This window comes from Callorhinus ursinus, unplaced genomic scaffold, assembly GCF_003265705.2.
Source record: "Callorhinus ursinus isolate GAN/ISIS: 27379988/994484 unplaced genomic scaffold, GSC_fseal_2.0 scaffold54, whole genome shotgun sequence".
Classification (NCBI taxonomy): domain Eukaryota; kingdom Metazoa; phylum Chordata; class Mammalia; order Carnivora; family Otariidae; genus Callorhinus; species Callorhinus ursinus.
Window position 1 is genome coordinate 15,392,033 of NW_027397116.1, and position 13,430 is coordinate 15,405,462.

Here is a 13,430-nt window from a genome sequence, read left to right on the forward strand (position 1 = left end):
CGTGCGCGTGCGCCAGGCAATATTCCCCGTACGTGCGCCGTACGTGGGCGCGGTGTCCCTGCGCTCGGAGTTTCGGGCCGACAGTCGGCCCCGTGCCGAGCGGAAGTCTGGGAGGGGCGTGTTCCTGGGCGGTCGCGGCTCCCCCTGGTGGTGGCCGTGCAGCGCTGGAGGCGCGCAGTCAGGCGTTCTCCGCGGGCAGCCGGCGGCGGGGCCTTGCCTTCTAGCGCGGGGTCCTCGGCGGCCTGGGTGTCTACTGCCCCAGCTGCTGTCGTAGGCGAGGACGGCTGCTAGTGCGGCTGCTGTTGGTTCGCGGCGGCGGCGGCGGCGGCGGAGGAGGAGGAGGAAGAGGGCGAGGCGACAGGGGAAGAAGGAGGCAGGCGCGGCGGCGGCGGCTTCGCCCGGGGCGGGCGGCGGCGGCGAGGGGGGGGGAAGATGGCGGACGTGCTCAGCGTCCTGCGACAGTACAACATCCAGAAGAAGGAGATCGTGGTGAAGGGAGACGAAGTGATCTTCGGCGAGTTCTCCTGGCCCAAGAATGTGAAGACCAACTATGTAGTTTGGGGGTAAGTCCGGCGTGGCTGTGGCCTGGGGATGGCCGGGCAGAGTTGGGCGCCCCCAGGCGACCTCTTTCCTAACCCCTCCCCCCGATTCCCTTTGGGGATGGAGAAAAAAAAACGGGTCTCTGGGTAAAAGTTTTCCTCTAGAAAAGAAGTTACACTTTTAGGTGAGGAGGGAATAGGAGGTGCGTCCGGAGTGGTCCATTTTCCTTAAGTCTTTTGGGACGCCAAAGGGAAAGGTACCAAGGGAGTTTCTGGACTTTTCTAGTTCATTTTTGCCGGTATGTGTCGAGTGTTAGTGTGTGTAGGTGCAGAAGAGGGCACACCGTCCGGTCCTGGAGACGTCTTTTTGTGTTCTTCAGTTTTTTCTTTCGCTTCGAGGCTACCATGTGTTCACTATCCCTGCTGCCCCTCGCAGCCCTTGTCTGTTTCTTTTCCCTTCGTAATTCCCTCAAGAAGAGAGAAGGGAACCGACTCTGTGAAGTTAGAACGGGAAAAAGATTTGGTCACTTTGGAAGAGTCCTCAAAACCCGTGTTAGAGGGGGAGGCATCCTCAGGGAGAAAGTTACTGGTGAAATGGGGTGAGCTCTGCAGATCTAAGTAAGATACTGATGGTGGTGGGTGATTTTAGGAAATGTGTTTTAAAGAGGAATGTTTTGGAACGTTGATCTATGCGGGGTTTTCTGAATTGAAGTCATTAAGGAAAATATCTAGAAATAGGTCCTGTAATCGTTTGGGGCCTTTTTAGTGATGTTTCTGTCATTGGTATTTCATTTGGATAATTAGAACTTTGGGCCAGAACTTCCATACTCATTTGAGTGGGAGCACCAGGCTTTGTGATGGAAAGCTAGGGAAGATTTAGTTTGTTGGTTTCTAGTTTTTTGGCCTTGAGGGCTTATGATTTGATTAGCTTTATGAAATGTTGATGCAGTGACATCATTCTGAGTTTCCTGGATTTTGTTCTTTCACCCAGAAGAATTTGCACAGACACAGTTGTATTTGATTGGAATTTTAACTGATTTGTTTTTTTCTTTAAAAAATGGTTAAAGAGTAGTCACAGTGTAGGGTGGTTCAGTCTGAGAAAGAGAAAAATTTCTTAGCATCTTGGTTCCTGACTCAAAGGAGGTTAACTTAATCAGAGTAGATGAGATAAAACAGATTACTTGGTAAGAATTGCATTCTGGCCCTTAAGAGAGTAATCACTTCTAGCTTGGGGTATTAGAAAAGGTTTCATAGAAGTGTGTTTGGGATGTAGATGTGCTACAAATTTTTCTTGAACAACTGAGTAAGCTTTAAAGAATGGGTGAAGAACTTGAGGGTGACATGATGGGTTAGGTCTTAAAGGACATGCTTAAGGGCATGAGAGCTGGAAGGGAAATGTTTTGATAGTTCAGTGAAGCTGGTAGTGAAAAGGGACTGCTTAGGATCGACTTCAACTTTAACAACAGTGAATTACACTAATAAATACATTTTCATTTCATTTATTCATCTTTCTGCATGTGTACATATGTCCAGCTTTGTAACTGTAAACAATAGTTATCCTTATTGCCTGCTGTACGTTGTGTTACTTTGCTTTTTTATATCGTTTAAAAAACCTGGTTACCTGTATATCCCATTTCATAGTACAAAAATTGGTAGTGATATATGATTTGAAATATGTCAATTTAGAGGAAAAGTGGAAATGCAGGCTAGAGAAATGTAGGTTGGGGCTGATTACTTTGGGCTGTATTCAGATGAATTTAATACATTGACATTTTTAGGTGAGGATAATGTAGTAGGAAGGGTGAGATTGGACACTAATATTGTTGAGCAAATAGTATTATGTGCTTTCATTAAAGAGCCTGCACCTCTAAACTGCATTGTTTTATCACAGGTAGAATTCAGTATGGTTTTACATCATTTGTTTAATTTGAGGGATGTCATAAGAATTATACCTCTGAAATTCATTGTTGTGTTTACTGTAAGAATGTTGTTAAGGATGGTGTTTAGCAGTATCTTACTTAGGAGACATAGGATAAATTTCTTCTAAGTTTAGCACTGGCAGTAGTTGTGCTTCTCCTAGTCAGTTTGTTTTCTCTTGTGGATCCTCTCCAATCTGTAAATGATTAGATTTCTCTCTCTATTGACAAAGACTAGAACCAAATTTGGGCCAAATTCTAAAAAATGGAGAGGTGTACCTTAGAGGATGAATATGGTATGCCTTCCTTCTTGCTTTTTGTCATTGTCTACCTTTGTGTTCTGTTGCTTTAATGACAGTTCCACTTACTAAATTTCATACTTCATGGGTATTTTTGTTAGTCATGTTAAATCCATTGTTGGGTAGCAAAGTAAGTATAGATAAATTCATACATATAATTAAGTCCAAGGAGTTGAATTAAAATTGAATAAAAATCTTGTCTTAATTATTTCAGGACTGGAAAAGAAGGCCAACCCAGAGAATACTACACATTGGATTCTATCTTGTTTCTACTTAATAATGTACACCTTTCTCATCCTGTTTATGTCCGACGGGCAGCTGTAAGTACAATTCATTTTAAAACTTTTTTGATTTTTTTTTTTTTTTTGGATGGTAGGTATCATTTTGTCATTGTGCACTGAAATAAAGTTCTCAGACACCAGTCTTCTGCAAGGGAGAACAGCCCTGCAGGGCCGCTCAGATTGGTGTCTGAGAAGTTTATTTCAGCACGTTTGGCGATCAAAGAGGGACCTCTTCAGGACTCAGTAGAGTCCCCATCCACAGTGCGGACAACATCATTTGGCATGGATCACTTCCCTCATGGGTTTCAAATCAAGAGTAAAAGGTTTGTCATTATGAAGGTCTACTGGAGGGTCAAAATTAGATCACTGTGATTTAATGATTTAATGCAGATTTTTAAATCTATGACTTTCAGGTAAAACATGGGCACTGTTTACAAGAACAGAAGTTTTGAAGGCATTTGTAGGAAAGTTTTAAGAAATTCATAAGCCTGTGGAAGGACCCTGATATTCAGAACTCTAGTTTAATCTCAAGACTTTTTGGGGGGCATCAAAAAGAATCAAGATTAACAGACAACTTAAAAAAAATTCAACTTTTAAATAGTACAGTAAACATTTTTAATACTTTATTGACAAACTCATTTGTTTTCAGTTTTGCCTGCCTTCAGCATGTCAGTATTTGAACACTGCATTTGTGAATATGAAATAAATATTCAGCATCTAATCCATATAGAAGAAGTAATATATAAGGTGAAACTACTTGGGATTTGAGAAATAGTGGGATAAAAATAACGGTGTTTCTATAAACTTATGTTACCTCGTCTTAAATCTTTAAAAACTTTTTTAGAGTTAGGCAGGGGTGCCTGGGTGCCTCAGTTGGTTAAGCGACTCCCTTTGGCTCAGGTTGTGATCCTGGAGTCCTGGGATCGAGTCCTGCATCGGGCTCCCTGCTCAGCAGGGAGTCTGCTTCTCCCTCTGACCCTCCCCCCCCTCATGCTCTCTCTCTATCTCATTCTCTCTCAAATAAATAAAAACTTTAAAAAAAATAAAAACTGAATTAGGCAGTAATTAGAATCTTTTGTTGGCTACATCATTCATTTTGTGGTAATAAAGATGATCCATCCACTTGGTTTAGATTTAGAAATTATATTATTGGGAAATGGTGGTAGCATGTAACTGATGGCTGTAATAGTTACCTTTCTTCACATAAGATTTAAATCTTTTGTTTTTCTTAAATACTTCACAGATTGAAAGGGCAGAATTCTATAATTCTAGGGTTCTACAAATTTTGTTTTTTCCTCTTTTGTGTTATTTGCTCTTTCTTGTGAGCAGACCATTTCTGAAATACTTTTTCTTGAGCTATAGCTACTATTTTAGTGAGTTGACTTGTATCTTTCTCAGTTGGCTGTATTATGTCCATAATACATTAGTAACCAAATGATGAAGAGTGTTATCAGACTTAGAAATAGTAATTTAAAGAAAATTAACTTGGGTGCCTGGGTGGCTCCGTCGTTAAGCATCTGCCTTCGGCTCAGGTCATGATCCTGGGGTCCTGGGATCTAGCACCACATCGGGCTTCCTGCTCAGCGGGAAGCCTGCTTTTCCCTCTCCCACTCCCCCTGCTTGTGTTACCTTTCTCGCTGTGTCTGTCTCTGTCAAAAAAACAAAAACAAAACTTAAAAAAATTAAAAAAAAAAAGAAAATTAAAATCTTTTAACTATTTATGATATACTCCATGTAGACTAACTTTTAAAAACAAGCGCACAAAAACCTGTAGGGTCTTAAATGTTTATATTCCCAGCAGAAATTAAAATTTAGCCTGCCCTTTAAAAAAAAGTTAATTTTAAGTGATTAAGTATAGTTTATTTCTATCATCAAGGACTGTGTGCAGAATGGTGCAGTAGTCAGTATAAGATAATTAGCCAAAGGATTCTTGTTACTTCATTTTTGCTTATATAAAGTGACAAAGGGATTTTAATTTATAATCTTGCAGCCACCAGTCATTCGTGTACTCAGTTGTTGTTGATATTATAAAAATGATAGGAAAATTGTGGTAATTACAGGATTCATTGAATTCATGGCCCGAAGATGACTTGGTGACTAAAGTATACAGTTTTGTTTTGCATACCTCTTTACAAACTGCTAATGTAGGAGATTAAAGGAAAATATCCATTTTACCAAAATAGATGCACTATCCAGGTTTAATTTTTTAATCTTTTCCCCTTCCTTACAGAATTTGTATACACTCAGGGGTAAGAAACAAATGTGTAATGTGGAAAGTAAACAACCGCCATTAATGGTTTCCTATATAATCTCCTAAGTTTTTTCCCATGCTTGAATAACACATACCTATTGTTAATTATGAAAACTTAGGTAGTTAGTGTATTTTGGAGTTCAAGTAGAATATTTTGAGGAATTCTGTTTTGTGTTTGAGGCAAAAAGGCACTTGGGAATGTGTAAAATGAGCAGGCAATAGGACTAAAAAGATAATTGCCTAAAGCATGCGAAATGTCATGAGTAAAATAAAATACTTAAGGTAAGCCAAGGGAACAAAAAAGATTGGAATTGATATTTTGAAGAGGGATGGATCATTGTTTCATTTCTAATGGTTTTTTTTTATATATACTTGAATTTCAAGAATGAATTATTAAAGTTAATATTCTTAAAATTTTTCAAGACTTTTATTGGGTTTTTTAGCCTAGTTCCGGAAAGATAAGATCCTAAGTAAATGTTACTGAGATACGTTGGAGTGAAATTCATACATTACATAATGTTTGTCTTTATTATGTTTCTTATAATTGTTTTGATAACTAATTTAAAATTTTGACTTCAGACTGAAAATATTCCTGTGGTTAGAAGACCTGACCGAAAAGATCTACTTGGATATCTCAATGGTGAAGCATGTGAGTAATTTTTAACTTGCTCTCACTCTTAAATAGCCATTGTTTCTTTCCTTCCCCTGTGAAATGAGAAGCAATGGAAAGAGAATTTGTATTTTCACTAAAAAATTAACGTACCAGCAACATATGTGTGCATATACTGTCCATTCTTTTCTGTTGTGAATGCAGTATTTTCGCTCCTAAGGCCAGTCACCACTTCTTTGTCTATAGATTCCATTTCCTTTCACACTCTGAAAGACTTTGCCTTTGTGAATTGTTGGCTTCCCTTTTACATCATCATCTTTCTTCTTTTCTCTGCATTCCCTTTAAAATGCATACTGTAAGATCTCTCATTTAAAAACAGTTTTTTGACCCCACATTCCTAGTATCTACTGTCAAATTTGTCTTCTCCTTTTTATTGCAAAATTCTTTGTTAACAGTTGTATGATATCACTGCCTACTTCTTGAATCCCCCACTCTAATCTGACTTTCCTACTCACCATCTCACTAAAATTACTGTTGTAAGGTCTACATTGACTTAGGGGTTATCAATTCCTTAGGGGTTATCAATTCCAACTAAAGGAATTGATATATAATCAACACTGTTGATTACTCCCTTTTGGAAAGCCTTTCTTCACTTGGCATCTAGGGCACCACACTCTTGATTCTCTTTCTATTCATTGTCCATCTCTTATTTTATTTTGCTTACTTATCTTCAGCACTGACCTATTCCTAAGCTCAAGTTGTAAATCCACTGTCCACCTCTTTCCTTGGATATATAATAGGTATGTGAAATTCAACATATCTGAAATAGAATGCTGATTCCCTCCTTCTCTTCACCCCTTAAACAAAACTAAAATAACAGGTCTGGTCTCCCAGTATTTCCATCACAGTAAATGCTTTCCCCTTCATGGAGTTGTTAAGGCCAAAAACCCTGGAAAAAATCTTTGATTACTTTGATCAATTTCATGAACAAGTCCTTTTCTTTAACTTTAAAAGTATAACAGTTTCTTAACCATTCCACTCCCACCCTGTTCCATTCTTCCCCTTTAGACTTGCATAGCTTTCTTAAGGTCCCCACTCTATAATACCTCTTACAGTCTTTGCTTACCCATTAGAGTGACCTGTTTTTGAAAACGCATATAAACTTGATTGTGTCACTTACCTGCTCAAGCCCATCCTGTGGCTTCCTGTCGTACTTAGAATAAAGCCCACACTCCTTATCCTATCCTGACCTACGTGATCTTGCTTCTGCCTAAATCTCTGTGGCCTCATCTTCTTGCAGCCTTCCTTTGCTCGCAACAGTCCAGTCTTGTTGGTTCTTTTAATAAACTATCCTAACTTTTCAAGCCTTTGTACTTGCTGTTTTCTCTATGTTCAGTTCTGTTTCTCTACATTGTCACGTCTTTTTTCTTACCACCTCATTCACATCTGTGCTTAAATCTTCTGTCAGAAAAAACTTACCATTCTAAAATACAGGATAGCAGTGTTTTCCCACATATGCCCATGTATGTATAGCATCTTCCTGATTTATTTTTCATCAAATCCCTTACATTGACTTGAAATTACATATTTGTTTACTTATATATTGTCTGCCCCACTAGAGGATAAACTGTAAGAGGGCAGACAGTTGTTAAATACCCAGCATTTTAGAACAGTGGTTAATAGTGGGTGCTTACCTGTATAAATGAGTAATCATTAACTTGCTGTCTTAAAAGAATATGAATATAAAGAGGTATAATAAATTGATCTATAATGTAAATTGATGAGTATGAATAAATGGATATAATCTTAGAATAATATGAATAAATCAGTATAAGACTGATTGGTCCTAACCTTCCTTGGGTGGAGTTTACTACCTTTAAGTCATTAATAGCTGTCTCATCACATATTGTGCTCCACGGCTTTAACAGTAAGATTGATTTGCACAGTCTCTTGCATAAAGGAAAGACCATCATCAAGAGTCTTGTCTTTCTGTACTGTCCTCACTGAACATTCAGCAAGCTCTTATGAGTGGTTATTCTTTTTTTTTTATTTATTTATTTGAGAGAGAGAAAGCGGGCGCCTGTGCACGAGTGGTAGGGAGGGGCAGAGGGAAAGGGAAAGAGAATCTCAAGCAGACTCCTCCCTGATTGCCTAGCCCAAAGTGGGACTCCATCTCACGACCCTGCGATCATGACCTGAGCTGAAATTGAGATTCGGACGATCAACCGACTGAGCCACCCAGGCGCCCCTTGAATGGTTATTCTTAAAGGCATTGTACTCAGTGCTATACAAAATGCAAAATTCGTGTCCTGAACATGCTTACCATCTTGAAAGATAGACTGATAAAATAAGGGTTAAAATCCGGGGAGAGGATTGAGGCGGGATTCTAATTCTGCTGTGGGGGGGATGGAGTTGAGGAGGATAGGCAAAGGCTTTTTTTTTTTTAAACCATATGGTGCACTTGTTAGATTTTTTTTGCTTCAGAAGATCTGGTATAGAGTCTAGGATTCTCTTTTTTTAAAAAAGTGTCTCAGGTAAGCTTGATAAATAGGCTGGTTAGTGGGGGAGAGTACTTTAGGGCAAATAAATGGTTTTTCTCTTCAGAATCCAGAAAAAAGTTCCCCTTTACTCATCCATGTCATTATCTGTAGTTTCTTTAAGACAAAAAAATTTAGTCATCAAGTATATGACTTGATTTTGTATATGACCAATTTTATTTTATTTTTTTAAAGATTTATTTTTATTTATTTGACCGAAAGAGCCAGAGAGCACAAGTGGGGGAGATGGGATGGCAGAGGAAGAAGGAGAAGCAGGCTCCCTGCAGGGAGCCTGATGTGGGGCTCTATCCCAGGACTCTGGGATCATGACCCAAGTCGAAGGCAGACGCTTAACCGACTGAGCCACCCAGGTGCCCCTCCTTTGCTATTTTTAAAACAAATTGTTGAATTAATGGTTTAATGAACAAGTTGAGGAAATCTTAAGACATTCCATGTTCTTAGACAAGAAGACATAACAGCTTAAAGATGTCAGTTCATAACATAGATTATATATTTAACATAATCCCAATAAAAATCTCTATAGTTTTTCTTGAGGGAAGGGTGGAATAGACATGATGATTCCAGAATCCATTTGGTAAAAGTAAGTGTCATAAAAGTTTGGAGAAGAGCAATGAGAAAATACTATTCTAGAGTTCAGAACTTATTATAAAGCCCTAATAATTTAAAAAATGTGAATAAACTGATAGAACAGTGTTTTATCTGTTAAATATTAAATTATGTGAATTTGACACAACTAAAAAGATAGGTCAAATCAGTGGGGGAAAGATAGGATTATTCAAGTAATAGGTTGGTAAAAATTAAAAAGTTCTGTATTATTAAAAAAAAAGACCTGACAAGTTGGGAAAAAATACTTCAACTCATCACAGTGAAAGGATCAGTCTTACTGATAATATGAAGTGGTCCTAGAAATACATGCATAAAAGACCAACAACCCAATAGATTTTAGTCGTAAAATTCAAAGAAAAGGTGATGAAATCATACGAAAAATGTTTATTTCACTCAGAATTATAAATTGAAACTGTACAGAGATAGCATTTTTTTTTTTACCTCATTGACAAAAATTTATCAGTTTAATAATACACTTTTGAGTCTCTGAGGAAACCGATACCCTAATATATTTTTAGTTGTAGTGTCAATTGATACAACTCCCGCTGAAGACATTTGGTAGTATCTGTTACTACAAAATCAACCCAGAAATCCTACATCTGGGACTTTATTCTAGAGGTATATTTGAAAATGAATGAACAATGTGTCATTGTTTGTAGTGGCAAAAACCTGTTAGAATTGAACTGCCCGTGGGTAGATAGGAAACTAGTTAAATAAATTGCAGTTAACCCATACATTAAATACTATGTAGATTTAAAAAGAAAGTTAAAGAATGCTCCACATACTGATATGTTGGAGCTCTATTGTTAGGTCAAAAAAGAAAGGTTCAGGACAGTGTGTATAGTATGCTACCTTTTTTGTTAAAAAAGGGGAAAAATAAAAGCATAACTTTGTATTTCTTGTAACTACAGAAAGAAACTAGAAAAATACATGAGACTGTCAAATAGTTATGTAGGGTGGTGAGAACCAGGTGGATGGGGACTGGTACATCCTTTTGTTAGTTTCATTATTTTGAACCATTCAAAAATTAAATGATTTAATTTAAAAAATATTTTTTACCAACTGTGAATAACTAAAAATTGCATTTTTTAAGGTGAATGCTAACTTAAAGCCTTTTCCTTTATACATATCTTTATGTATTTATGTTCAGATACATTTTATGTGCATGTGTGGTAATTAACATCAGAGTATATGTTCTTTGAAGTGACCAGTTGATTTCAGTCAGATTCTAACAATAATTTGTAAGCTAAATTATTAAAGATATTTGTCCTTTTACAGACTTTTAAATACAGATTAATCTTCTATAATGTTTTTATAAAACTACTTTAAAACTTTTTTCCCGTGGAAATCACTGTATATAAAGTAAGAAATAACAAATATTGAGCATTTCACTTGTAATAATGTCAAGTGTGTGTGTTCAAATATTGATCTTCTCACGTAAATCTTTTTAACCCTTCAGCAACATCAGCAAGCATAGACAGAAGTGCCCCTCTAGAAATAGGTCTTCAGCGATCTACCCAAGGTACGTTTTGTCACATATTTATATTGAACTTTCAAAAACTTACTCCAGAACTATGTACTTACTTACTTTTCTTTTCTTAAAAGTGAAACGAGCTGCAGATGAAGTTTTAGCAGAAGCAAAGAAACCACGCATTGAGGTAATGGGACTTTATTTTAAATGTGAATTGTAGTATTACAAAATTGGGTTTGTATATGAATAAGAATTCTTTTTCATAGTTGTCCTAGGAGGTTTTTTCTGGAAAAATTGTTGTAGTATAATGAATGTTTGATTAATAGTAGCTTGAGCTATAGTTTGAGATCTCTTACATAAGCTGTGTGTTGGACAAATCATTTTCTTTTCTTTTATATCCTTATTAATGAAAGTGTTGGGCTAGGTCAGGAGTTGGAAAACTTCTTCTGTAAGTGATCATATAGTAAATATTTTAGGCTTTTTGAGCCGTTTAGTGTCTGTCCAACTATTCCACCCTGCTGTTATAGTGCGGAAGCAGGAAGAGGCAATACATAAGTAAACTGACAAGGCTGTATTCCAATAAAATTTTATAACACAGATGGTGAGCCTGCCCTTCAGTTGTAGTTTGCCTACCCTGGAATAAGATGGTGTGAGAATTTGCTTCACTCTTAAGAACTGTGAACATGAAGTGCTTATTACAGTTATTTCTTAAAATACTGGTGTATATTAGGGGGTACCTGGATGGCTCAGTCAGTTGGAACATCCTCCTCTTGGTTTCAACTCAGGTCATGATCTCAGGGTCGTGCACTCAGCTGGAGTCTGCTTGCGATTTTCTCCCTCTGCTCCTCCCCCTCCTTGCGTGTGCCCCTTCTTTCTAAAATAAATCCTTAAAAAAAATACTGGTGTATTAGGTTGCATGTTTTTTGTAGTGTTTTATAGCCAGCAAGTGGAATACTAATATTGGTAAATAAGGATAGTTCACATGAAATAGAAGCTGTATAAGAAATGCAGTTACCTTTAGAAAGAAAAATCGTTCAACAGCTAGAGTACTGCATAAGAAAGTTAGGCCTTAGAAATTAGCTATTTATTTAAAATTTTTAACAAGCCCCAGATCAATTACATATAAAGACAGTGGAAGATTATGTACTAGAGGTACAACTTAACATCTAAGAAATGACTGAACTGGTCCATGTATCAATTAATAATATAGAAATAACACTTGTAGTCATCACTAATGTTAGTATTACTGGAAACCATAAATCTTTTCCTTTCACACTTGTATAAAAATCAAATAGTTGTACCTTTTGCGTGCTACAGAAACAGCAAAGCATATGTAGTTAAGGATAAATGGTAGATGTTAAAGGGACGGTATCGGTAAGTATGTTCTATATAACCATTGACAGAATTTGATGCTAAAACAGTACAATTTTATTTTAATTAATTATAAAACAATTTTAATTAAGCATACTCTGAGACATGGACTTGATGTTTTTTAGTTAATGATCATAATGATAATTACCTCATTGTTTCTCCTCTGTTCTGGGTTACTTTTGTATACTTTATGTATATTAACTCATGTAATCCTCAACCACAACCCTCTGAAGTTGGCGGTACTGTGCATGTCATAGATGAGCAAACAAACCCCTCAGAGAGAGTAAGTTACTTGTTGATGTTCACAGAACCAGGATTGGAACCCAGACTATCTGGCTTCTAGCCATTCTACTATATATACTGACTACAAATTTTGTAGCAGTAAAACGGAAGTTTTCACCAGCTCTATCTGTATGAAAGAAGGTTGTGACCCAATGTGAACAAAATGAGTGAATTTAGACACACTACTTATTTGGAAAAATCTGAATTTACAGTTTGATGATTTGAAATAAATCAAACATGACAAAAATGCTAATTTGCTAGGATACCATTAACTTGAAACATCAGCAAGAAATATAATAAAATGCTTTGCAGAGTATTTATAGAGTTAAAATGCTTTACATAAACAGCTATGTTACATAAACAGTTTTCAGTTCAGCGTATATATATTGGGAACCTGCAAGGCACTGTGCTAGAAGAGAAACCTTGAGGGCAGAGATTCTGATCTAATCTGATTAAAATTTAGGCTGCAGTTGTCTTTAAAATCAGTAGTTTCCTAAGGAACTTGAGTAATTTGTGTTATACCTTCATTACAAATGGCTAAAATTTAATGCAGTTTGCTTCAATACTACCTTTGCCTTCATGTCAGCAAAATGTTTTTTTAAATGATAGGTTAAAATGTTTTTTTAAATGATAGGTTAAGCGCGCCTGGGTGGCTCAGTTGGTTAAACCACTGCCTTCAGCTCAGGTCATGATCCCAGGGTCCTGGGATCGAGCCCCACATCGGGCTCCCTGCTCATGCAGGAAGCCTGCATCTCCCTCTGCCTGCCGCTCCCCCTGCTTGTGCTCTCTCCCTGTCTCTCTCTCGCTCTCTGTGTCAAATAAATAAAATCTTTGAAAAAAAATAAATAAATGATAGGTTAATATTAGAGCATGAATTGGATGGAGCACATTGAATATACTGCTTTTTATACAATATCATATTTTGTTAGCCATAGACACTAACCCTGTTCCTTAGTTTTCTCATTTGTTGAATGTGGGCATTGAACTAGATCAAGTTTTGTTTTTAACCAAACACTTTTCAGACTGAATTTTATTTGAAATTCTAACATGCGGGTTAGAGAAAAGCTGAGCTACCAGGGTTGAACTCGGAACAGTGGCCCATGAGGCACTTTGTAGGAAATGCCTAATGTTCTAAGGAACATGCTTTGAAAACATTCAAGTTTCACTTCTGGTCATCAGAAATCCTGATGGATTCAGGACCTGGGGCAACAGGTGCAAAAAACTATCTCCAAAATGAAATTTTTGA

At 37.2% G+C, this 13,430-nt stretch overlaps 1 protein-coding gene across 3 annotated transcripts in view; it reads left to right on the top strand.

Annotated features, from left to right (window-relative positions):
• The first annotated feature begins 209 nt into the window (after positions 1-209).
• The window catches only part of CDC73 (cell division cycle 73), a 194,481-nt gene continuing 181,260 nt past the window's right edge, over positions 210-13,430 (top strand). Inside the window, exons 1-5 of one of the 3 annotated variants that reach the window (XR_012375657.1) lie at positions 210-563; positions 2,969-3,074; positions 5,866-5,935; positions 10,520-10,582; positions 10,666-10,718. Coding sequence is in view for 2 of the 3 variants with exons in the window: in XM_025892302.2 (XP_025748087.1) it covers positions 433-563; positions 2,969-3,074; positions 5,866-5,935; positions 10,520-10,582; positions 10,666-10,718 (423 nt within the window). In the remaining variant the exon portion in view is untranslated. The remainder of the gene's footprint in view (positions 564-2,968; positions 3,075-5,865; positions 5,936-10,519; positions 10,583-10,665; positions 10,719-13,430) is intronic. The other 2 variants (XM_025892302.2, XM_025892300.2) reach the window with 2 other exon arrangements.